Raw genomic sequence first — 26,320 nt, 5'->3', positions numbered from 1 at the left:
GTATTGACACAGTTCCTTCCCCAATCTCTTACTTTAAAGTACGAGAGTTTTACCAAAGATCTTTTTGTGAAAAATAATGAGTCATTAACTAGGGACTAACATCAAAACAGCTTCCAGTGATACAGAGCGATTCCCCTCCCTGATCCACCCACATTCTATGGGCTGTGGGGAAGAGCAGCAGAGTGGGACTAACTGGATCGCTCTTTCAAAGAGCCGGCATTGGTACGATGGGCCGACTGCCCTCCTTCTGTGCTGTATGATTCTAACAAGGCGGGGTTTGAGGAGGTTTCTGAACAAGAGATGTTGGGGGAGGCACTCAGAGAGGGAGTTGCAAAGTTCGGGGTAAGATGTCTAAAAGCTCTGCTACCGATGGTAGAGTGGGAGAAGGGGGTGCGGAGAGTACAGGGAGGGGGATAGTAGGAAGAGGGGGAGTAGGGGAAAGAGAGGAGAGAAGGAGAGATGGGGAAAGAGAGAGAGATGGGAAGATGGGGAAGGAGGGGAGAGATGAGGAAAGAGAGGCGAGAAGGAGAGATGGGGAAAGAGAGGAGAGAAGGAGAGATGGGGAAAGAGAGAGAGATGGGGAGATAGGGAGAGGGAAGAAGGAGTGCTGGGAAATTCAAGTCGGGATTTGACGGTAACAGAGAAATGACAAGATCCACAGGAGTGGCAACTTAGGCTCAAATGTAATCAATGGGAATTTCCCCGCGCGGTTCCAGTAGAATGCTGATTTTTTTTCTGTTCTAGGCAGCTCTGTGTTTGTACAAGTTCCTTGTTTATCAAAGGCAGGCAGCAGTAGATCAGTTGCCTCTAGGTGTGACCACATCACACAGTCAACACCAAACTACTGATAAGAAAACTTTACTGCCTCCTTGCTTCAGAAGGTCACACTCCAAATCTTTACATTCATATCTGGCTACAAATAAGTTTATTATTGTTTATAAAGTACAACAGGGTGAAGGAACAAAGCCGGGCAGGGTGACCCTGCATGAATGAGAGGATTGTGCTATTCACATGCAGGCAGTGAGTCACAGATCCATGGGATACAGAAAATAAACTCATTGAACGGGAGTTCTGAGTCTTCTCTCATGGCCGTATGGGTCTGGGATTAATCACTTGCTGTATATTTATCATTGAATGGCCTCCAGTGACTGCCTATTGTCAGGAGATCTCTCGTCCTCGGTCTCTCCCTCTCTCTCTCTCCCTCTCTCTCGCTCCCTCTCCCTCGCTCTCTCTATCGCTGTCTGTCTCTCTCCCTCTCTCTCACTCCCTCTCCCTCTCCCTCTCTTGCTCCCTCCCTCTCTCTTTCTCCCTCTCTCTTTCTCCCTCTCCCTCTGTCCCTCTCCTTTTGTCCCTCTCCCTCTGTCCCTCTCACTCTGTCTTTCTCTGTCTCTGTCTGTCTCTCTCTCTCTCTTTCTCTGTCTCTCTCTCTCTCTCTCTGTCTCTCTCTCCCTCTCTCTCTCTCTCTGTCTCCCTCTCTCTCTCTCTCCCTCTCTCTCTAGCCTCTCCCTCTGTCTCTCACTCTCCCTCTGTCTCTCCCTCTGAGTCTCTCTCTCTCTCTGTCTCCCTCTCTCTCCCTCACTCTCCCTCTCTCTCTCCCTCTCCCTCTGTCTGTCTCACTCTCCCCCGTCTCTCTCGCTCTCTCTCTCACTCTCCCTCCATCGCTCTGCTTTTGTCTGTCTGTCTATCTTTCGCTTTCTCGGTGTCTCTCTTTATTTCTGTCTCTCCCTCTGTCTCTCTGTCTCTCTCCATGTCCCTCTCTGCTTCTCTGCCGTTCTGCTGTCTGTCTGTCTTTCACTCTCTCTCTCTCTCTTTGGGATCAATTTTCCCCAAAGCTTTTTTTTTGGCGAACTTGAAGAGTTACGTTCATTTTTTGGGGGCCCAAGTACGCCAAAAAAAATGTTCTCAGTTTCCCCGTTTGATTTCTTCATTTTGATGCAGCCTAAACTGTCCTTTAGTTTTGGGGGTGGAGTCTTGATCTCGCCAAAAAAATCGGGTTGCCACGGTAACCAGGGACGCAATGCGAGCTGAGGCTGGAAAGTGAAACATACAACCAGCACCCAACACATTAAAATACATTGCAGCAACTTAAAAACACATTAAAATACATTGCAGCAACTTACCTCCAATTATTACAGTCGCCCGCCCCATCCACCCGCCCTCCTCCCGATGCCGGTGCTGATCCCCGCCCCTATCCCAGGCCGAATCGCCTCCCGGTCCGCTCCCCTGTCCCATCCCAGGCCCCCTCCCTCCCGGTCCCCGCACCTAACTGCACCTGAGAGGCTTCCCCCCCCCTGCCCCCCTCTCTCCCCCTCTCTCTTACCTCGCCTGCTGCTGCTATCCGGGCATCTGCTGTACCTACCTGCCCCGATGTCCTTACCTGCGCTGATTCCTGCCCCGATTTCCTTACCTGCCCCGATGTCCTTACCTGCGCTGATTCCTGCCCCGATTTCCTTACCTGCCCCGATTTCCTTACCTGCCCCGATTTCCTTACCTGCCCCGATTTCCTTACCTGCCCCGATTTCTTTAACTCTCCGGAAGGTTTTTTTGCAGAGGCCACATACGCTGGTCTAAGCAGAACTGGAGTAACTCTCAGCTGGCCAAACTTCCCTAAATGGCCAGAATTGACATGGGTGGCAGGTTACGCCCCTTTTGGCTGAAAAAAAAGTACCTAAAAAAATCGTAACGCTGGCACTAACTGAGTTACGTTGGTGCAAATTGATCGGGGAAACTGTGGTTTTTTATCTTTGGCCAAAAAAAGCGGCCTGCTCCAAGAAAAGGCGCAAATCACTGGGGAAAATTGAGCCCTATCTCTGTCTCTCTCTCTCTTCTCTCTCTCTCTCTCTCTCAGTTGTTAACTTGTTCTCTACCACAGAGAGTTGTTGATGCCAGTTCGTTAGATATATTCAAGAGGGAGTTAGACATGGCCCTTACGGCTAAAGGGATCAATGGAGAGAAAGCAGGAAAGGGGTACTGAGGTGAATGATCAGCCAAGATCTTATTGAATGGCGGTGCAGGCTCGAAGGGCCGAATGGCCTACTCCTGCACCTATTTTCTATGTTTCTATGTCTCTCTCCATGTCTCTCTATGTCGCTCTCTCTGTTTCTGTCTGCTTCTATCTTTCTGTCTGTTGTCTTTCACTTTCTCTCTGTCTCTCTCTCACGCTCTGATACTGTTTGCCCCTCCCTCTCCCTTTCCCTGTTTCTCTCTCCTCTCCGCAATCTCTCTGTCTCTCTCACAATGCGTATCACCTTCTCTCTCTCTCTTTATATCTCTCTCTACACAAGCAGTGCTAAATAAGTATAACTGCTGTATTTGTTCAACAAGGTCGATATATTGTAAGCTCAACTATTCCACCATTGTGGAGCCAAGCCGTGGAGGTCTATTCATGGAAACAGAGGGCAGTGAAATGTCTCCTTATACTCAGTCTGAGAAAGTGAGCTTCTCACTTCTGATTTGGGTGATAAATCACCCAATCAAGTTCCCAGTTTTAAAAATGAGACATTCTTGAGTAATGTGCCGGAAGGGATCACTGTCACTGGCCTCCTGATTAAAAGCAGTACAGTACCTTCAACTCCTCGAGCAAGAGTCCAGAGTCTGTGAAGACTCAGTTTAATAACACTCAATTGCATTTCAAAAAGTTCACACGAAACTGAACTTAAACCCTTGGAGGTGATTGAGAATCTGTCCAGGCACGGAAATAAAATGTACAAGCCGGGTCAGAGTGTGGGTGGAGAAACGAGAGGAACTGGGATTGTTCTCTGTGGAGCAGAGAAGGGAGATTTAACAAAGGTGTTCAAATTTATGAGGGGTTTTGATAGAGTAAATAAGGAGAAGCTGTTTCCAGTGGCCCCCCCTTTAATCAGGGGGCACTTGATTTATTGTTTTACACAAAATAGTTGTAGAGCTGTTGAGTTGGGAGTGGCTTAGCCAGTCATGTGATGTTCACAAGACTCAATAAAACCCCAACCAGTTGGGTTCGGGGGATCCTCGATGAGGCAGGTGGTTATCAGCCTGGTGGATGAACTGGTAATGTGTAGTGTGATTGTTAAACCAACTAGTTCTTAATATCATTGTGTTGCTATGAATTCTTAAGCAAAGAGCCCATGAAGCAAATACATTACAGCCTCCTTGTGTGCTGTAGCCTGCTATGATTCTATAAGAGGGGTGGGCAGAAGTATCTCACCCCCGACAGGTCGGGAAGTCCTTCTCCTTCGTGATGTGGGTGGAAACCTGTCGGGCAAGGGTCCCGTCCCATCCCCCTCACCCGACCCCATCTCGCGCAATTCGTGCCGGTCCGTGTCTCACCCATGTCGGATTTCCGCCTGTTCCAGGCTCAAGCAGCCCTGGCCCAACAGTGATGCCCCATTCTCCTTCAAGAACGTCATCCCCCTGACACCGAACGCCACCCATTTCACCCAGAAGCTGGAGAAGGAGAGGATTTCCGGGAACGTGGATGCTCCGGAAGGTGGATTCGACGCGATCCTGCAGGTCGCGGTCTGTCAGGTGAGAAAGATCGCGCCGGGCTCCGAGGCCTGGCAAACCCTTTGCTCGGATATTTCCACGTGTAAAAACATCGTGAGGACAGAATTAAACATATGATATGCGATATGTTGCGGCTAGTGTTGGGTGTGTTGGATGTTGGCTGGGAGGGTCCCGTATGGACTGAGTTGGGCATTCCCACCCCACTGAGCATTGCTTAGGGGTACACAGCGCAAAATGGCGACATCATTCCAATCTCTCTCACCGACAGGAGTGGACATGTACAAAATATTATTTAAACGGCTAAATGGAATATTGTCCTTTATCGCAAGAGGGCTGGAATACACAAGGCTGGATGTTCTGTACAGAGCCCTGGTCAGACCCCATCGGGACACTACGTCCAGTCCTGGGCCCCGCCCCTCGGGGACACTACGTCCAGTCCTGGGCCCCGCCCCTCGGGGGACACTATGTCCAGTCCTGGGCCCCGCCCCTCGGGACACTGCGTCCAGTCCTGGGCCCCGCCCCTCGGGACACTGCGTCCAGTCCTGGGCCCCGCCCCTCAGGGACACTACGTCCAGTCCTGGGCCCCGCCCCTCAGGGACACTACGTCCAGTCCTGAGTCCCGCCCCTCGGGACACTGCGTCCAGTCCTGGGCCCCGCCCCTCGGGACACAACGTCCAGTCCTGGGCCCCGCCCCTTGGGATACTGCATCCAGTCTTGGGCCCCGCCCCTCGGAACACTGTGTCCAGTCCTGGGCCCTGCCCCTCGGGGACTCTGCATCCAGTCCTGGGCCCCGCCCTTCGGGAACTGCGTCCAGTCCTGGGCCCCGCCCCTCGGGACACTGCGTCCAGTCCTCGGCCCCGCCCCTCGGGACACTGCGTCCAGTCCTGGGCCCCGCCCCTCGGGGACACTACGTCCAGTCCTGGGCCCCGCCCCTCGGGAACACAAAGTCCAGTCCTGGGCCCCGCCCCTCGGGACACTGTGTCCAGTCCTGGGCCTCGCCCCTCGGGGACTCTGCGTCCAGTCCTGGGCCCCGCCCCTCGGGACACTGCGTCCAGTCCTGGGCCCATCCCCTCGGGACACTGCGTCCAGTCCTGGGCCCCGCCCCTCGGGAAACTGCGTCCAGTCCTGGGCCCCGCCCCTCGGGGACACTACGTCCAGTCCTGGGCCCCGCCCCTCGGGGACACTACGTCCAGTCCTGGGCCCCGCCCCTCGGGACACGGCGTCCAGTCCTGGGCCCCGCCCCTCGGGACACTGCGTTCAGTCCTGGGCCCCGCCCCTCGGGACACTGCGTCCAGTCCTGGGCCCCGCCCCTCGGGACACTGCGTCCAGTCCTGGGCCCCGCTCCTCGGGGACACTACGTCCAGTCCTGGGCCCCGCCCCTCGGGAACACTACGTCCAGTCCTGGGCCCCGCCCCTCGGGGACACTACGTCCAGTCCTGGGCCCCTTCCCTCGGGGACACTACGTCCAGTCCTGGGCCCCGCCCCTCAGGGACACTACGTCCAGTCCTGGGCCCCGCCCCTCGGGACACAACGTCCAGTCCTGGGCCCCGCCCCTCGGGATACTGCATCCAGTCCTGGGCCCCGCCCCTCGGGACACTGTGTCCAGTCCTGGGCCCTGCCCCTCGGGGACTCTGCGTCCAGTCCTGGGCCCCGCCCCTCGGGACACTGCGTCCAGTCCTGGGCCCCGCCCCCCGGGACACTGTGTCCAGTCCTGGGCCTCGCCCCTCGGGGACTCTGCGTCCAGTCATGGGCATCGCCCCTAGGGACACTGCGTCCAGTCCTGGGCCTCGCCCCTCGGGGACTCTGCGTCCAGTCCTGGGCACCGCCCCTCGGGAACTGCGTCCAGTCCTGGGCCCCGCCCCTCGGGACACTGCGTCCAGTCATGGGCCCCGCCCCTCGGGACACTGCGTCCAGTCCTGGGCCCCGCCCCTCGGGGACACTACGTCCAGTCCTGGGCCCCGCCCTTCGGGACACTGCGTCCAGTCCTGGGCCTCGCCCCTCGGGGACTCTGCGTCCAGTCATGGGCATCGCCCCTCGGGACACTGTGTCCAGTCCTGGGCCTCGCCCCTCGGGGACTCTGCGTCCAGTCCTGGGCCCCGCCCCTCGGGACACAATGTCCAGTCCTGGGCCCCGCCCCTCGGGATACTGCATCCAGTCCTGGGCCCCGCCCCTCGGGACACTGTGTCCAGTCCTGGGCTCTGCCCCTCGGGGACTCTGCGTCCAGTCCTGGGCCCCGCCCCTCGGGACACTGTGTCCAGTCCTGGGCCTCGCCCCTCGGGGACTCTGCGTCCAGTCATGGGCATCGCCCCTAGGGACACTGCGTCCAGTCCTGGGCCTCGCCCCTCGGGGACTCTCCGTCCAGTCCTGGGCCCCGCCCCTCGGGAACTGCGTCCGGTCCTGGGCCCCGCCCCTCGGGACACTGCGTCCAGTCCTGGGCCCCGCCCCTCGGGACACTGCGTCCAGTCCTGGGCCCCGCCCCTCGGGGACACTACGTCCAGTCCTGGGCCCCGCCCCTCGGGAACACTACGTCCAGTCCTGGGCCCCGCCCCTCGGGGACACTATGTCCAGTCCTGGGCCCCGCCCCTCGGGGACACTACGTCCAGTCCTGGGCCCCGCCCCTCCGGGACACTACGTCCAGTCCTGGGCCCCGCCCCTCGGGACACTGCATCCAGTCCTGGGCCCTGCCCCTCGGGGACTCTGCGTCCAGTCCTGGGCCCCGCCCCTCGGGACACTGCGTCCAGTTCTGGGCCCCGCCCCTCGGGACACTGTGTCCAGTCCTGGGCCTCGCCCCTCGGGGACACTGCGTCCAGTCCTGGGCCCCGCCCCTCGGGGACACTACGTCCAGTCCTGGGCCCCGTCCCTCGGGGACACTACGTCCAGTCCTGGGCCCCACCCCTCGGGACACTGCGTCCAGTCCTGGGCCCCGACCCTCGGGACACTGGGTCCAGACCTGGGCCCCGCACCTCAGGGACACTACGTCCAGTCGTGGGCCCCGCCCCTCGGGAACACTACGTCCAGTCCTGGGCCCCGCCCCTCGGGGACACTACGTCCAGTCCTGGGATCCGCCCCTCGGGGACACTACGTCCAGTCCTGGGCCCCGCCCCTCGGGGACACTACGTCCAGTCCTGGGATCCGCCCCTCGGGGACACTACGTCCAGTCCTGGGCCCCGACCCTCGGGGACACTACGTCCAGTCCTGGGCCCCGCCCTTCGGGACACTGCGTCCAGTCCTGGGCCCCGCCCCTCGGGGACACTACGTCCAGTCCTGGGCCCCGCCGCTCGGGACACTGTGTCCAGTCCTGGGCCTCGCCCCTCGAGGACTCTGCGTCCAGTCCTGGGCCCCGCCCCTCGGGACACTGCGTCCAGTCCTGGGCCCATCCCCTCGGGACACTGCGTCCAGTCCTGGGCCCCAACCCTCGGGAAACTGCGTCCAGTCCTGGGCCCCGCCCCTCGGGGACACTACGTCCAGTCCTGGGCCCCGCCCCTCGGGGACACTACGTCCAGTCCTGGGCCCCGCCCCTCGGGACACGGCGTCCAGTCCTGGGCCCCGCCCCTCGGGACACTGCGTCCAGTCCTGGGCCCCGCCCCTCGGGACACTGCGTCCAGTCCTGGGCCCCGCCCCTCGGGACACTGCGTCCAGTCCTGGGCCCCGCCCCTCGGGGACACTACGTCCAGTCCTGGGCCCCGCCCCTCGGGAACACTGCGTCCAGTCCTGGGCCCCGCCCCTCGGGGACACTACGTCCAGTCCTGGGCCCCGCCCCTCGGGGACACTACGTCCAGTCCTGGGCCCCGCCCCTCGGGGACACTACGTCCAGTCCTGGGCCCCGCCCCTCAGGGACACTACGTCCAGTCCTGGGCCCTGCCCCTCGGGGACTCTGCGTCCAGTCCTGGGCCCCGCCCCTCGGGACACTGCGTCCAGTCCTGGGCCCCGCCCCTCGGGACACTGTGTCCAGTCCTGGGCCTCGCCCCTCGGGACACTGCGTCCAGTCCTGGGCCCCGCCCCTCAGGACACTGAGTCCAGTCCTGGGCCTCGCCCCTCGGGGACTCTGCGTCCAGTCATGGGCATCGCCCCTAGGGACACTGCGTCCAGTCCTGGGCCTCGCCCCTCGGGGACTCTGCGTCCAGTCCTGGGCCCCGCCCCTCGGGAACTGCGTCCAGTCCTGGGCCCCGCCCCTCGGGACACTGCGTCCAGTCCTGGGCCCCGCCCCTCGGGACACTGCGTCCAGTCCTGGGCCCCGCCCCTCGGGGACACTACGTCCAGTCCTGGGCCCCGCCCCTCGGGACACTGCGTCCAGTCCTGGGCCCCGCCCCTCGGGGACACTACGTCCAGTCCTGGGCCCCGCCCCTCGGGACACTGCGTCCAGTCCTGGGCCCCGCCCCTCGGGGACACTACGTCCAGTCCTGGGCACCGCCCCTCGGGGACACTACGTCCTGTCCTGAGCCCCGCTCCTCGGGGACACTACGTCCAGTCCTGGGCCCCGCCCCTCGGGGACACTACGTCCAGTCCTGGGCCCCGCCCCTCGGGGACACTACGTCCAGTCCTGGGCCCCGCCCCTCAGGGACACTATGTCCAGTCCTGGGCCCCGCCCCTTGGGACACTGCATCCAGTCCTGCGCCCTGCCTCTCGGGGACTCTGCGTCCAGTCCTGGGCCCCGCCCCTCGGGACACTGCGTCCAGTTCTGGGCCCCGCCCCTCGGGACACTGTGTCCAGTCCTGGGCCTCGCCCCTCGGGGACTCTGCGTCCAGTCCTGGGCCCCGCCCCTCGGAACACTGTGTCCAGTCCTGGGCCCTGCCCCTCGGGGACTCTGCGTCCAGTCCTGGGCCCCGCCCCTCGGGAACTGCGTCCAGTCCTGGGCCCCGCCCCTCGGGACACTGCGTCCAGTCCTCGGCCCCGCCCCTCGGGACACTGCGTCCAGTCCTGGGCCCCGCCCCTCGGGGACACTACGTCCAGTCCTGGGCCCCGCCCCTCGGGAACACAAAGTCCAGTCCTGGGCCCCGCCCCTCGGGACACTGTGTCCAGTCCTGGGCCTCGCCCCTCGGGGACTCTGCGTCCAGTCCTGGGCCCCGCCCCTCGGGACACTGCGTCCAGTCCTGGGCCCATCCCCTCGGGACACTGCGTCCAGTCCTGGGCCCCGCCCCTCGGGAAACTGTGTCCAGTCCTGGGCCCCGCCCCTCGGGGACACTACGTCCAGTCCTGGGTCCCGCCCCTCGGGGACACTACGTCCAGTCCTGGGCCCCGCCCCTCGGGAACACAAAGTCCAGTCCTGGGCCCCGCCCCTCGGGACACTGTGTCCAGTCCTGGGCCTCGCCCCTCGGGGACTTTGCGTCCAGTCCTGGGCCCCGCCCCTCGGGACACAGCGTCCAGTCCTGGGCCCCGCCCCTCGGGATACTGCATCCAGTCCTGGGCCCCGCCCCTCGGGACACTGTGTCCAGTCCTGGGCCCTGCCCCTCGGGGACTCTGCGTCCAGTCCTGGGCCCCGCCCCTCGGGACACTGTGTCCAGTCCTGGGCCTCGCCCCTCGGGGACTCTGCGTCCAGTCCTGGGCCCCGCCCCTCGGGACACTGCGTCCAGTCCTGGGCCCATCCCCTCGGGACACTGCGTCCAGTCCTGGGCCCCGCCCCTCGGGGACACTACGTCCAGTCCTGGGCTCCACCCCTCGGGGACACTACGTCCAGTCCTGGGCCCCGTCCCTCGGGGACACTACGTCCAGTCCTGGGCCCCGCCCCTCGGGACACTGCGTCCAGTCCTGGGCCCCGCCCCTCGGGACACTGCGTCCAGTCCTGGGCCCCGCCCCTCGGGACACTGCGTCCAGTCCTGGGCCCCGCACCTCAGGGACACTACCTCCAGTCCTGGGCCCCGCCCCTCGGGAACACTACGTCCAGTCCTGGGCCCCGCCCCTCGGGGACACTACGTCCAGTTCTGGGCCCCGCCCCTCGGGGACACTACGTCCAGTCCTGGGATCCGCCCCTCGGGGACACTACGTCCAGTCCTGGGCCCCGCCCCTCAGGGACACTACGTCCAGTCCTGGGCCCCGCCCCTCAGGGACACTACGTCCAGTCCTGGGTCCCGCCCCTCGGGACACTGCGTCCAGTCCTGGGCCCCGCCCCTCGGGACACAACGTCCAGTCCTGGGCCCCGCCCCTTGGGATACTGCGTCCAGTCCTGGGCCCCGCCCCTCGGAACACTGTGTCCAGTCCTGGGCCCTGCCCCTCGGGGACTCTGCGTCCAGTCCTGGGCCCCGCCCCTCGGGAACTGCGTCCAGTCCTGGGCCCCGCCCCTCGGGACACTGCGTCCAGTCCTCGGCCCCGCCCCTCGGGACACTGCGTCCAGTCCTGGGCCCCGCCCCTCGGGGACACTACATCCAGTCCTGGGCCCCGCCCCTCGGGAACACAAAGTCCAGTCCTGGGCCCCGCCCCTCGGGACACTGTGTCCAGTCCTGGGCCTCGCCCCTCGGGGACTCTGCGTCCAGTCCTGGGCCCCGCCCCTCGGGACACTGCGTCCAGTCCTGGGCCCATCCCCTCGGGACACTGCGTCCAGTCCTGGGCCCCGCCCCTCGGGAAACTGTGTCCAGTCCTGGGCCCCGCCCCTCGGGGACACTACGTCCAGTCCTGGGCCCCGCCCATCGGGGACACTACGTCCAGTCCTGGGCCCCGCCCCTCGGGACACTGCGTCCGGTCCTGGGCCCCGCCCCTCGGGACACTGCTTCCGGTCCTGGGCCCCGCCCCTCGGGACACTGCGTCCAGTCCTGGGCCCCGCGCCTCGGGACACTGCGTCCAGTCCTGGGCCCCGCCCCTCGGGACACTGTGTCCAGTCCTGGGCCCCGCCCCTCGGGGACACTACGTCCAGTCCTGGGCCCCTCCCCTCAGGAACACTACGTCCAGTCCTGGGCCCCGCCCCTCGGGGACACTACGTCCAATCCTGGGCCCCGCCCCTCGGGGACACTACGTCCAGTCCTGGGCTCCGCCCCTCGGGGACACTACGTCCAGTCCTGGGCCCCGCCCCTCAGGGACACTACGTCCAGTCCTGGGCCCCGCCCCTCGGGACACAACGTCCAGTCCTGGGCCCCGCCCCTCGGGATACTGCATCCAGTCCTGGGCCCCGCCCCTCGGGACACTGTGTCCAGTCCTGGGCCCTGCCCCTCGGGGACTCTGCGTCCAGTCCTGGGCCCCGCCCCTCGCGACACTGCGTCCAGTCCTGGGCCCCGCCCCTCGGGACACTGTGTCCAGTCCTGGGCCTCGCCCCTCGGGGACTCTGCGTCCAGTCATGGGCATCGCCCCTAGGGACACTGCGTCCAGTCCTGGGCCTCGCCCCTCGGGGACTCTGCGTCCAGTCCTGGGCCCCGCCCCTCGGGAACTGCGTCCAGTCCTGGGCCCCGCCCCTCGGGACACTGCGTCCAGTCCTGGGCCCCGCCCCTCGGGACACTGTGTCCAGTCCTGGGCCCCGCCCCTCGGGGACACTACGTCCAGTCCTGGGCCCCGCCCCTAGGGAACACTACGTCCAGTCCTGGGCCCCGCCCCTCGGGGACACTACGTCCAGTCCTGGGCCCCGCCCCTCGGGGACACAAAGTCCAGTCCTGGGCCCCGCCCCTCGGGGACACTGCGTCCAGTCCTGGGCCCCGCCCCTCGGGGACACTACGTCCAGTCCTGGGCCCCGCCCCTCGGGGACACTACGTCCAGTCCTGGGCCCCGCCCCTCGGGGACACTACGTCCAGTCCTGGGCCCCGCCCCTCGGGACACTGCGTCCAGTCCTGGGCCCCGCCCCTCGGGACACTGCGTCCAGTCCTGGGCCCCGCCCCTCGGGACACAACGTCCAGTCCTGGGCCCCGCCCCTCGGGATACTGCGTCCAATCCTGGGCCCCGCCCCTCAGGGAGGATTTTTCGACCTCGGAGGGGGAGCAGCGCAGATTCACCAGAGTGATACCGGGGGTAAAGGGTTGAATTATGAGGATAAGTTGCATAGACCAGACCTCCCTTCAGTATAGGAGATTAAAATTTAATCGAGGTGTTTAAGATGATTAGAGAAGTTGATGCAGCGTTTGATGGGACAGTGTAGAGAGAGCTTTACTCTGTATCTAACCCGTTTGAGGGAGTCCCAAAATGTGTTCCATTTTAGGTAGATTTTATGAAACTATGTTTTGTAATTTTTGCACGGTTTTTCCCCGATCACAGTTCTGTCTCCCATTGTTATACAGTAACAGACCTGTACCCGCCAGTACTGTACCCCAGTGTTATACAATGACAGACCTGTACCCACCAGTACTGTACCCCAGAGTTATACAATGACAGACCTGTACCCGCCAGTACTGTACCCCAGTGTTATACAATGACAGACCTGTACCCACCAGTACTGTACCCCAGAGTTATACAATGACAGACCTGTACCCGCCAGTACTGTACCCCAGAGTTACACAGTGACAGACCTGTACCCACCAGTACTGCACCCCAGTGCTATACAGTGACAGACCTGTACCCACCAGTACTGTACCCCAGTGTTATACAGTGACAGACCTGTACACACCAGTACTGTACCCCAGTTATACAATGACAGACCTGTACCCACCAGTACTGTACCCCAGTGTTATACAGTGACAGACCTGTACCCACCAGTACTGTACCCCAGTGTTATACAATGACAGACCTGTACCCACCAGTACTGTACCCCAGTTATACAATGACAGACCTGTACCCACCAGTACTGTACCCCAGTGTTATACAATGACAGACCTGTACCCACCAGTACTGTACCCCAGTGTTATACAGTGACAGACCTGTACCCACCAGTACTGTACCCCAGTGTTATACAGTGACAGACCTGTACCCACCAGTACTGTACCCCAGTGTTATACAATGACAGACCTGTACCCACCAGTACTGTACCCCAGTGTTATACAGTGACAGACCTGTACCCACCAGTACTGTACCCCAGTGTTATACAGTGACAGACCTGTACCCACCAGTACTGTACCCCAGTTATACAATGACAGACCTGTACCCACCAGTACTGTACCCCAGTGTTATACAATGACAGACCTGTACCCACCAGTACTGTACCCCAGTGTTATACAGTGACAGACCTGTACCCAGCAGTACTGTACCCCAGTGTTGTACAGTGACAGACCTGTACCCACCAGTACTGTACCCCAGTGTTAAATAGTGACAGACCTATATCCACCAGTACTGTACCCCAGTGTTATACAGTTACTGACCTGTACCCACCAGTACTGTACCCCAGTTATACAGTGACAGACCTGTACCCACCAGTACTGTACCCCAGTGTTATACAGTGACTGACCTGTACCCACCAGTACTGTACCGCAGTTATACAATGATTGACCTGTACCCACCAGTACTCATTTGGTGGGTGCACAATAGGGTTCTACTTCCTCTTGTACAGCTCTCATGGAGAATTGTGCGAGTATACTTCCTGTTATAATGCTAGTAGCTTGCATTATGGGAATGCTGAACCTACCCTGCTGCTCATACAATGTTGTGGGGAGCTTGATTTCCTGTTCTGTTACCCTTACAGAACACTGCGGGATATTCTATCCTGGTCAGTGCTTCATGCACTGAGAGCGTCACCTGTCTCTATGTAATGACTCAGTCCCTGTCCTGAGCAAATTGTTTGTTTTGTTTGCAGAATAATATTGGTTGGAGGAGTCAGAGCACTCACCTACTCGTCTTCTCCACGGAATCAGCCTTTCATTACGAGGCCGATGGCTCCAACGTCCTCTCTGGGATCCTAACACGGAACGACGAGAACTGTCATCTAGATTGGACAGGAAGCTACACCCAGGATGTTTTGCAAGATTACCCATCAATTCCAACTCTGATTCGCTTGCTCGGGCAGCACAGCATCATCCCAATCTTTGCTGTCACTAACTATTCTTACTCTTATTATGAGGTAAGAAGTTTATCAGGTGAAAACAGGGTTAACTTTGTGTAGCACGTTCCACAGGGCATTTTGTATATTACAGGACATGTTTAATATTGCAGGATTGAATGCGAAACAGCAAGAATGAAAGGATTAGTCTCTATACCGGATACATTACAGGGCATATACAGTCTATATTAGGAACATAAGAAATAGGAGCAGGAGTAGGCCATACGACCCCTCGAGCCTGCTCCGCCATTCTGCCGGTTCCCCATAACTCTTGACACCCCTATAGTTCAAGAATCTGTCTATCTCCACCTTAAATATATTCAATGACCCAGCCTCCACAGCTCTCTGGGGCAGAGAACTCCACAGATTTACAAACCTCTGAGAGAAGAAATTCCTCCTCGTCTCCATTTTAAATGGGCGACACCTCATTCTGAAACGATGTCCCCTAGTTCTAGATTCCCCCACGACGGGAAACATCCTCTCTGCATCTACCCTGTCAAGCTCCCTCAGAATCTTATGTTTCAATAAGATCACCTCTCATTCTTCTAAACTTCAATGAATATAGACCCAACCTGCTCAACTTTCTTCATGACAACCCTTTCATCTCAGGAATCAACCTAGTGAACCTTCTCTGAACAGCCTCCAATGCAAGTATATCCTTCCTTAAATAAGGAGACCAAAACTGGACGCAGTACTCCAGGTGTGGCCTCACCAATACCCTGTACAGTTGTAGCAGGACTTTTCTGCTTTTATACTCTATCCCCCTTGCAATAAAGACCAACCTTCCACTTGCCGTCCTGATTACTTGCTGTACCTGTATGCTCACGTTTTGTGTTTCATGTACAAGGACCCCCAGATCCCTATGTACGGCAGCGTTCTGTAGTTTTTCTCCCCATTTAAATAATAATTTGCTTTTCTATTCTTTCTACCAAAGTGGATAACCTCACATTTACCCAGATTGTACTCCACCTGCCAAATTTTTGCCCACTCACTTAGCCTGACTATATCCCTTTGCAGACTCTTTGTCTTCTTCACAACTTGCGTTTCCACCCATCTTTGCATCATCAGCAAACTTGGATACATTGCACTTAGTCCCTTCATCCAAGTCATTAATATAGATTATAAATAGTTGAGGCCCCAGCACCGACCCCTGTGGCACCCCACTAGTTACTATTTGCCAACCTGAAAATAACCCATTTATCCCAACTCTCTGTTTTATATTAATTAGCCAATATATTACCCTCAACACCATGAGTTCCTTTCTTGTGTAGTAACCTTTTATGTGGCACCTTATCGAATGCCTTTTGGAAATCCAAATACACAACATCTACTGGTTCCCCCTTATCCATTCTGCTCATTACATCCTCAAAGAACTCCAATAAATTTGTCAGTCACGATTTCCCTTTCAAAAAACCATTTCAACTCTGCTTGATTGTGTTATGATTTTCTTAATGTCCTGCTATTACTTCCTTGGACTCCAGCATTTTCCCAATGACAGATGTTAGGCTAACTGGTCTATAGTTTCCTGCTTTCTGTCTTCCTCCTTTCTTGAATAGGGGCATTATATTTGTGGTTTTCTAATCCACTGGGAATTTTCCAGAATCTGGGGAATTTTGGATGATTATAACGAATGCATCCACTATCTGTGCATCCACAGCTTTTAAGAACCTAGGATGGCAGTCATGTACAGTCTATATTACAGGTTTAGTCTTTGTACAATATATATTATTGGCATGTTTTACAATTTATATTACAAGGATAGTGTCTACAATGTATGTTACACTGTGTGTTATACAGTATAAATTAGTGTGTATGAAACCGTGTATATCCTAGGGTGTGATACGGGGTGTTATACAGGATACCCTGTATCACACCCTGTGACATACCCTGTATCTCACAGCCTGCAATATATCCTGTCTCACATCCTGTGATATAACCTGTATCACATACCCTGCGATATACCATGTATCACAACCAGTGATATATACTGTATCATGTGCCCTGTGGTAAACCGTGTATCACACGCCCTAGGATACACCCTGTATCACACGACCTAGGATACACCCTGTATCACACGCCCTGTGATACACCCTGTATCACACGACCTAGGATACACCCTGTATCACACGCCCTGTGATACACCCTGTATCACATGCCCTGTGATATGCGCAGGGTGTGTGATATAGGATATATCACATGGTGTGTGATACAGGGTATATCATAGGGTGAGTGATACAGGGTATATCACAGGGTGAGCGATACAGGGTAAATCACAGGGTGTGTGATACAGGGTATATTGCAGGGTGTGTGATACAGAGTATATCACAGGGTGAGTGATACAGGGTATATCAAAGGGTGAGTGATACAGGGTATATCAAAGGGTGAGTGATACAGGGTATATCACGGGGTTTGATACAGGGTAAATCACAGGGTGTGTGATACAGGGTATATTCGCAGGTTGAGTGATACAATGCTATAGGGTATATCACAGGGTGTGAAACAGTGATGCAGGGTATATCACATGGTGTGATACAGGGTATATCGCAGGGTGAGTGATACAGGATGATACGGGGTATATTGCAGGGTGTGTGATACAGTGATACAGGGTATATCACAGGGTGTGATACAGTGATGCAGGGTATATCACGGTGTGTGATACAGGGTATATCGCAGGGGGTGTGATACAGGGTATATCGCAGGGTGTGTGATACAGGGTATATCGCAGGGTGTGTGATACAGGGTATATCACAGGGTGAGTGATACAGGGTATATCGCAGGGTGAGTGATACAGGATGTGATACAGGGTATATTCCAGGGTGTGTGATACAGTGATACAGGGTATATCACAGGGTGTGATACAGTGATGCAGGGCATATCACGGTGTGTGATACAGGTATATCACAGGGTGAGTGATACAGGAATACAGGGTATATCGCAGGGTGAGTGATACAGGGTATATCACGGTGAGTGATACAGGGTATATCACAGGGCGTGTGATACAGGGTATATCACAAGGCATGTGATACAGGGTATAAGGGTGTGTGATACAGGGTATATCACAGGGTGTGTTAGAGTATATCACAGGGTGTGATACAGGTTATATTGCAGGGTGTGTGATACAGGGTATATCACGGTGTGTGATACAGGGTATATCGTAGGGTATGTGATACAGGGTATATCGCAGAGTGTGTGATACAGGGTATATCGCAGGGTGTGTGATACAGGGTATATCGCAGGGTGTGTGATACAGGGTATCGCACAGGGTGAGTGATACAGGGTATATCGCAGAGTGTGATACAAGGTATATCGCAGGGTGTGATACAGGGTATGTTCGCAGGTTGAGTGATACAGTGATATAGGGTATATCACAGGGTGTGATACAGTGATACAGGGCATATAACAGGGTGAGTGATACAGGGTATATCGCAGGGTGTGATACAGTAATACAGGGTATATCACAGGGTGAGTGATACAGGGTATATCACAGGGTGTGATACAGTGATACAGGGCATATCACAGGGTGAGTGATACAGGGTATATCACAGGGTGTGATACAGTGATACAGGGTATATCACAGGGTGAGTGATACAGGGTATATCACAGGGTGAGTGATACAGGGCATATCACAGGGTGAGTGATACAGGGTATATCGCAGGTTGTGTGATTCAGCGTATATCACAGGGTGAGTGATACAGGGTATATCACAGGGTGAGTGATAGAGGGTATATCACGGTGAGTGATACAGGGTATATCGCAGGTTGTGTGATTCAGCGTATATCGCAGGGTGTGTGATACAGGATATATCACAGGGTGTGATACAGTGATACAGCATGTATCACAGGGTGAGTGACACAGTCATGTAGCGCAGTGTTTTGTGGTCCCAATACACAGTATATAATGCAGGCTATGTTGTACAGTGTACATTGAAGGGTAAAGTCAATATGTAACCAAGTAACAGACCATTGTGACATTTTACTTGGTGACTTTTTGCAAATTTATGAATGAAACTCCTCCAAAGCTCTTGGTTTTCCAGGAGATGTTGATTTTTATCTCAACGCAATGGAGGTGCCAACCTTTACTTGCATCTTCTTTTGTTATAGAAATTGAGCAAGTATTTCCCCGTGGCTGATATTGGGAGGCTGCAGCAGGACTCCTCTAATATAATCGAACTCTTACGCAGATCATTTGAGGTAAGGCACCTTCCTCTCACTGTTTCCGGAGAAAACATATTCACCTGTTGCACATACCACATTGTAATATTACGTGGCTCACCACCACCTTCTCGAGGGCAATTAGGGATGGGCAATAAATGCTGGCTTTGCTTGTGACATCCACATTCTGTGAATGAATAAAAAAAATACATCCCTCGACCCCTCTGTCCTTGCAAACTATCGCTCCAACTCCAACCTCCCTTTCCTCTCAAGTCCTTGAACGTGTTGTTGCCTCCAAAATCCATGCCCATCTTTTCCGCAATTCCATGTTTAAATTCCTCCATTCTGGTTTCCGCACTGCCACAGTACCGAAACGGCTCTCATCAAAGTCACAAATTGCATCCTTTGTGACTCTGACAAAGGTAAACTATCCCTCCTCGTCCTTCTCGACCTGTCTGCAGCCTTTGACACAGTTGACCACTCCATCCTCCTCCAACGCCTCTCCTCCATCGTCCAGCTGGGTGGGACTGCACTCGCCTGGTTCCATTCTTATCTATCTAATCGTAGCCAGAGAATCGCCCCTGTTCTCGCTGACCTACAATGACTTCCGGTTAAGCAATGCCTCGATTTCAAAATTCTAATCCTTATTTTCAAATCCCTCCATGGCCTCGCCCCTCCCTATCTCTGTAATCTCCTCCAGCCCCACAATCCCCCGAGATGTCTGCGCTCCTCTAATTCTGCCCTCTTGAGCATCCCTGATTATAATCACTCAACCATCGGTGGCCGTGCCTTCTGTTGCCTGGGCCCCAAGCTCTGGAACTCCATCCCTAAACCTCTCCGCCTCTCTACCTCTCTTTCCTTCTTCGAGACGCTCCTTAAAACCTACCTCTTTGACCAAGCACCTGCCCTAATTTCTACTTATGCGGCTCGATGTCAAATTTTTTATCTCATAATACTCCTGTGAAATGCCTTCAGACGTTTCACTACGTTAAAGGTGCTATATAAATATATATATATACAAGTGTGTATATACTACATTGTATTGTTATTTGCCTGGTGTACATACCACATTGTAATGTCTTAGTGTATCTTGCTGCAGCATTATGTAACTGTTGCGCTGTGGTTGTATAGTGTCCTCAGGGTTGGCCATTGACCGGTGTGTGTCCTGTCCTTCCTTCTCTAGAACATCCGCTCAAAAATGGAAATCCGGGCTGAGAATATCCCCAAAACAATGAGGGCTAAAGTCTCATCCTTATCGGCCAGCAGGTCTCAGAGCGAGTCTTCCACCTTCACCGTGACCCCAGGAGTAGTGGTAAGAATCCAAGGCAAAGGGACAGGCCCCTGGGTCAGCCCACCGACTGGTGCAGTACTGAGCCGTGTGGTTCACAAGGTCCCATGCACAGCTCCTGGCCTGTGCTGTGTTCGCTGGTCTGAGCCTTCGGGCCCAGGGCTAGGGTCGGGGAGATATCAAGGGGTGCTCTTGTACTTGATCACTACACTGTGACCTCCGCTGCGCATGTGTCCGTGCGCGTGTCCCCATATGTGAAAGTGAGTGTGTATCCGTGCGTGTGTGTATCCGCGCGTGTGTATCCGTGTGTGAAAGTGCGTGTGTATCGGCGCGCGTGTATCCGTGTGTGAAAGTGCGTGTGTATCGGCGCGCGTGTATCCGTGTGTGAACGTGGTGTGTATCCGCGCGTGTGTATCCATGTGTGAAAGTGTGCGTGTATCCATGTGTGTATGTATTGTGCGTGTACCCGTGCGTGTCCATGCACGTGGTGGGTCGAAATGCTGAGCTGACTTTTCCTTCAGAGGTGAGCTCTTGGAGTGTAATGTCTGATGTGATTTGCTGTTTTTTATTTGTTTCCTACCAGAACAAGTTCAGGCTCAACATTAAAGCTTTGGATAATGTGGGTGACGCTCACCTGTGCGACAGTCCCAAGGGGGACCAGCGAGGAAAAGTAATTGTCAAACCCAGTACTTTCACAGATGCTTTGACAGTCGACGCCTCCCTTCTCTGTGATCAGTGTGACTGTGACCAGGTAAAGCTCTCTTGTCACACGCCATTTCAGGGAGTGCCCTTGGTGTTTTACATTCGCACCCGTTTTTCCTAACTGGCTTCTATGATTCGTCCACAGTTTCCGGAGGTGAACTCTCCCAAATGTCACTTGCATGGTAACTTTACGTGTGGACACTGCCTGTGCGGGCCTAATTGGTAAGAGGAAGGAAGCACTTTGATATTTTGATTTGCAAACACTTGGACATAGCTGTGTCGGACTCACCATGCAAGGAAAGGACTTACATTTCCAGAGTGCCTTTCACCACCTCAGAATGTCCCAAACAGCTCTTTGAGAAAATGAAGGACTTTTGAAGAGTAGTCACTGTCGTAACGTAGGGAATGACGGCAGCCGATTTGCGCACAGCAAGATGTCACAAACAGCAGTCCGATACATGACCAGATAGCCGGTTCTGGTGATGTCGGTTGAGGGCTGAATATTGGCCCTGCTCTTTTTTAAATCGTGCCATCTTTTCGGTCCACCTGGGAGAGCAGACAGGGCCTCGGTTTAACGTCTCATCCGAATGACGACCGTTCCAACAGTGCGGTGCTCCCTCAGCACTGCACTGGGAGCGTCGGCCTGGATTACGTGCTCAAGTCTCTGGAATGGGACTTGAGCTCACAACCTTCTGACTTAGAGGCAAGAGTGCTACCCACTGAGCCACGACTGACACCGTGGATAGGCTGATGTACATCTGATTCTTGGGGCAACTTTGTTTTTTTGATCAAATTAATGTTGGGGGGACTTTTGACTTCCATGATGTCCAAACTCATGGGTCGCACTATTGGTTTTCTCGCAGTTTGGCCGATGAGTTTGGACATCGTGTCCTGTGTTGGGTTCTTGTCCGAGAGACTCATGGACCAAGTTGTGTTTCCGATTGACACATGTTGACCTATTTATGTTCCTGATGGGTGGATTGACCCCCTAGCGGAGTCCAACGGCTGATCGTACATACCTCAATATAATACAAGAATACAAGAGCAGGGAGGTTATGCTAGAACTGTATACAACACTAGTTAGGCCAAAGCTAGAGTACTGCGTGCAGTTATGGTGACTGGAAGGATGTGATTGCACTAGAGAGGGTGCAGAGGAGATTTTTCGAGAATGTTGCCAGGACTGGAAAACTTTAGCTATGAGGAAAGATTGGATAGGCTGGGGTTGTTTTCCTTGGAACAGAGGAGGCTGAGGGGAGATTTAATTGGGGTGTATAAAATGATGAGGGGCCCGGATAGAGTGGATAGGAAGGATCTATTTCCCTTAGCAGAGGAGTCAATAACCAGGAGGCACAGATTTAAAGTAGTTGGTAGAAGGATTAGAGGGGAGATGAGGAAATATTTATTCACCCAGAGGGTGGTGGGGGTCTGGAACTCACTGCCAGAAACCCTCACCACATTTAAAAAGTACTTGGATGTGCACCTGAAGTGCCGTAACCTGCAGGGCTACAGATCGAGAGCTGGAAAGTGGGATTTGGCGGGATAGCTCTTTGTCGGCCGGCGCGGACACAATGGGCCGAATGGCGGCCTCATTCTGTGCCATAATTTTTCTATGATTCTATATCCATATTGGCCAAACGAGGGGCAATTCCTTTGGCTGATGCTGAATGCTAGCAGCAATGTAATTGCAGCTGAATGATTTATCGTAATTTCTTCTGCCAAATTGTGGAAGTATTCAAAAGAATGGGTTTAGATGTTGCTACAAATTATTTTTAACATTCATTCTCGAGTTGTGGGCGTGGCTAACAAGGCCGGCATTTATTGCCGATCCCTGGTTGCCCTTGAGAAGGGGATGGTAGACCCTTTCCGTGAGCTGGTACAGTGTGGTGAGGTTATTTTGACCCAGGGACGATGAGAGGGAACCTTCTCCAGGATATTTCCCCTGTCGCTGCTTTTCCGACAGGTGCAGGGCGCCCCCCTACTGGCGGGAGCGAAGACTGCAGACGGCTGAAATTTCGATCATCATCTTCTTCCCAGCGGGACTTTGTCAGAGCGGAAAGGGGGAGGGAAAAAGGGAGGAGAAAGGAAACCCAAAGTGCTGGAACAACCCAGCAGCCCTTGGTTAGACCACACTTGGAGCAGTGTGGACAGTTCTGGTCGCCATATTACAAAAAGGATGTAGAGGCACTGGAATGGGTGCAAGATAGATTTACTAGAATGATACCAGAACTGAGAGGCTATACCAATCAGGCAAGATAAAACAGGCTGGGTGCTTTTGTCCAGAAAAAAGAAGACTGAGGGGTGACCTTATAGAGGACTTATTATGAAAGGGTTTGCCAGGGTAGATGCAGAGATGTGCTCACTTGTGAGGGAGTCCAAAGCTCAGGCCATAAATATAAGATGGTCACTAATAAATGCAATAAGACGTTCAGGAGGAACTTCCAGGTGAGAATGTTACAGAGTGAGCCAAGCTGTAACTTCTTTACCCAGGTGAGAATTACCCAGGTGAGAATGTGGAACTCGCTGCCACAGGTTGTGGTGATTAACATCGATGCATTTAAAGGGAAGCTGGATAAACACACGAGGGAGAAAGGAATAGAAGGATATGCTGATAGAGTGAGATAAAGTAGGGTGAGAGGGGACTGGTGTGGAGCATAAACGGCACGGAACCGTTGGGCCGAATGTTTCTGTGCTGAACATTCAAAGTCATTCTGTGTAGCTGCAGATGTCCTTACAGTAAATGGCACATGTTGTAAGACTGTCTCGCTCTTTGCACTTCGTTGCTTTAAATGTCGAACTACGCACACACTCAGTTGTAGCAAAGGCAGGATCAGCTCTTTTATTTAAACATTTATATGAGCCACAAAATTTCACAAGTCAACTCTCTGCTTGCAAAGACAGCTCTCCAAGAAGTGACACACCTTTCGAGATTCCGGTCCGTGTGTGTGTGTGTGTGTGTGTGTGACAAAAGCCAGTTCCATCCCTTATACCTAAAAAGCCTTTGAACTCTTATTTCTTAACAATCACAGCTAACTGCTTTCTGAATCGTTTAACATACAGACAATGTCATCAAATAGTAACAAGGTACACTCAAATACAGACAATGACATGAATTACTACACAACTCACATGATCAGCAGAGGGCTTTCTTTGCATAGATTATTATTCGCATAGTAACAAGTTACACTCATACTCAACATTTCAAGGCTAAAAGGCTCCGTATCGTCCAGCAGCCTCTTTCCATCCAATCTTGAATCTTGCAACTTTTAACCCTTTCGATATTTCCAGACCGCAGCCGAACCAAAGCGTTCAGAAATGCGGGCTTGTGCCCCCACAGCACGGAGCTGTACCTGTCTCCCTGTGAAAGCAGTTCCCCCTGACACATTCAAAAACAAATACCGCAGAGGCTGGAATCTGAAATAAAAACAGAACATGCTGGAAATCTCAGCGGGTCAGGCAGCATCTGTGGAGAGAGAAACAGAGTTAATGTTTCAGGTCTGTGACCCTTTTCCAGTTCTGACGAAGGGTCACAGACCCGAAATGTTAACTCTGCTTCTTTTTCCACAGATGCTGCCCAACCCGCTGAGATTTCCAGCATTCTCTGTTTTTATTTACCCCCATGATCATCGGCGGGTACTTGCAACGATGATATGGTTGTTGACACCATGGTGGGTGTGGTCAGTCAGACCCCGCTGGTTATTGGCCACCCTCGATTGCCTGCTCTAACGCAGTGCCACTGAAAGCATATCATTCCAGCACCACAGGGGGCCGTTATTTGTGCCACTGAGTCCGATGTCTCAGCCGTCTTTCGTCAAACAGGGTCCTCTGTGTCTGCTGTGTCAGCCGTGGCTCAGTGGGTAGCACTCTCGCCTTGAAGTTCGAAGGTTGTAGGTTCAAGTCCCGCCCCGGATATTTGAGCACATAATCTGAGGGGATGCTGCACTGTCGGAGGTGCCCTCTTTCAGATGTGACATTAAACCGAGGCCCCGTCTGCTCTCTCGGGGCGTAGGAAATTTAGCACTGAGATGAGGAGAAATGTTTTCACTCACAGGGTGGTGAACCTGTGGAATTCTCTACCACAGAAGGCTGTGGAGGCCAAGTCACTGAATATATTTAAGAAGGAGATAGATAGATTTCTAGACACAAAAGACATCAAGGGGTATGGGGAAAAGTGGGAATATGGTGTTGAGATAAAGGACCGGCCATGATCATATTGAATGGCGGTGCAGGCTCGAAGGGCCGAATGGCCTACTATGCTCTTAGTTTCTATGTTTCTAAAAGATCTTTGGGTTAAATTATGAGGGCAGCACCTGATTTAAGAACATAAGAAATAGGAGCAGGAGTCGGCCATTTGGCCCCTCGAGCCTGCTCCGCCATTCAATAAGATCATGACTGATCTGATCATGAGCTCAGCTCCACTTCCCCGCCCGCTCCCCATAACCCTTTACTCCCTTATCGCTCAAAAATCTGTCTATCTCTGCCCTAAATATATTCAATGATCCAGCCTCCACAGCTCTCTGGGGCAGAGAATTCCATAGATGTACAACCCTCTGAGAGAAGAAATTCCTCCTCATCTCAGTTTTAAATGGGCGGCCCCTTATTCTGAGACTATGTCCCCTCGTATTAGTTTCCCCTGTGAGTGGAAATATCCTCTCTGCATCCACCTTGTCGAGCCCCCTCATTATTTTATGTTTCAATAAGCTCACCTCTCATTCTTCTGAACTCCAATGTGGTTTATATTCCCTGCCTTTAGATGGTTGAGGGGTGATCTAATTGAGGTGTTCGAAGGATTTGATCGGGTAGATAGAGAGAAACGACTCCCTCTGATGGAGGGGAAGGGCGGCAAGTAATCTTAAAATGAGAGCCAGGCCGTTCAAGAGTGAAATCAGGAGCACTTCTTCACACAAAGGGCAGTGGGAATCTGGAACTCTCTTCACAAAAGGCTGTGGATGATGAGGGTCAGTTGAAGCTTTCAAGATTGAGATTGATAAATTTTGTTAGGCAAGGGTATCGGGATATGGATCAAAGGCAGGAGGATGGAATTGAGATACAGATGAGCCATGATCTAATTGAATGGTGGGACAGGCTCGAGGGGCCGAATGGCCTACTCCTCCTTTTCCTAAGAAGTCACAAAAAAATAGCTTTTTCTTTCCTTTTTTTTTGCTGATGTTGAAAGCTTTGCCTTCCCCTTCCCAGGCGGGGCCAGACCTGCAACTGTCACATGGGCACCGAGGGAGACGTCAAAGCCTGCATCAATCCCGCGGACTCCAGCTCCAAGATCTGCTCCGACCGCGGGGAGTGTCAGTGCGGCAAATGTCAGTGCCTTCCCTCGGAGAACCACCTGGAGATATTTGACGGAGACTTCTGTGAATTCAGTAGCCTGCTCTGCCCACGCTTTGCTGGCTTTCGGTGTAATGGTGAGTGAGACCCTGGCCCTAGCTGCAAAGGGTGGGGTTGGCACAGAAATTGAAGTTGTTGAGGCATATTTTGCCGCGGATTAAGAGAACTAGGATTTACATAACTGCCGTGGCACATCATCGGAATGATGCAAAGTGCATCGCAACTAACCATCATAGGCAGTCCCTCGAAGTGAGGATGACTTGCTTCCACGCCAAAAAGGGATGAGTTCAGGTGTTTCAATGAAGGAGCTAATATTCCAGATCCCGAACTACATCCTGAAGGGTGGAAGATGCCTGTGCGTGGGTTTTTTTAACGTGGGGTGACTGTTGCACAACAGCCACCACACGGGCTTGACAGAGCTAGGCCTTGGTCCAGTGGCAAGGGTTAACCAGGACGACTGGGGCCCGCTCTGCTGCACGGACC

At 54.6% G+C, this 26,320-nt stretch overlaps 1 protein-coding gene across 3 annotated transcripts in view; it reads left to right on the top strand.

Moving 5' to 3' along the window:
• Window positions 1-26,320, top strand: part of itgb4 (integrin, beta 4) — a 128,040-nt gene that overhangs the window by 21,020 nt on the left and 80,700 nt on the right. For all 3 annotated transcript variants that reach the window (XM_070857451.1, XM_070857450.1, XM_070857449.1), the window contains exons 7-13: window positions 4,332-4,503; window positions 14,117-14,380; window positions 18,460-18,549; window positions 19,694-19,822; window positions 20,382-20,549; window positions 20,646-20,722; window positions 25,694-25,914. In XM_070857451.1, coding sequence (XP_070713552.1) covers window positions 4,332-4,503; window positions 14,117-14,380; window positions 18,460-18,549; window positions 19,694-19,822; window positions 20,382-20,549; window positions 20,646-20,722; window positions 25,694-25,914 — 1,121 coding nt within the window. The remainder of the gene's footprint in view (window positions 1-4,331; window positions 4,504-14,116; window positions 14,381-18,459; window positions 18,550-19,693; window positions 19,823-20,381; window positions 20,550-20,645; window positions 20,723-25,693; window positions 25,915-26,320) is intronic.

The sequence above is a fragment of the Pristiophorus japonicus genome, chromosome 16 (assembly GCF_044704955.1).
Source record: "Pristiophorus japonicus isolate sPriJap1 chromosome 16, sPriJap1.hap1, whole genome shotgun sequence".
In the NCBI taxonomy this organism is placed as follows: Eukaryota; Metazoa; Chordata; class Chondrichthyes; family Pristiophoridae; genus Pristiophorus; species Pristiophorus japonicus.
This window is presented reverse-complemented; position numbering and strand designations above follow the sequence as displayed.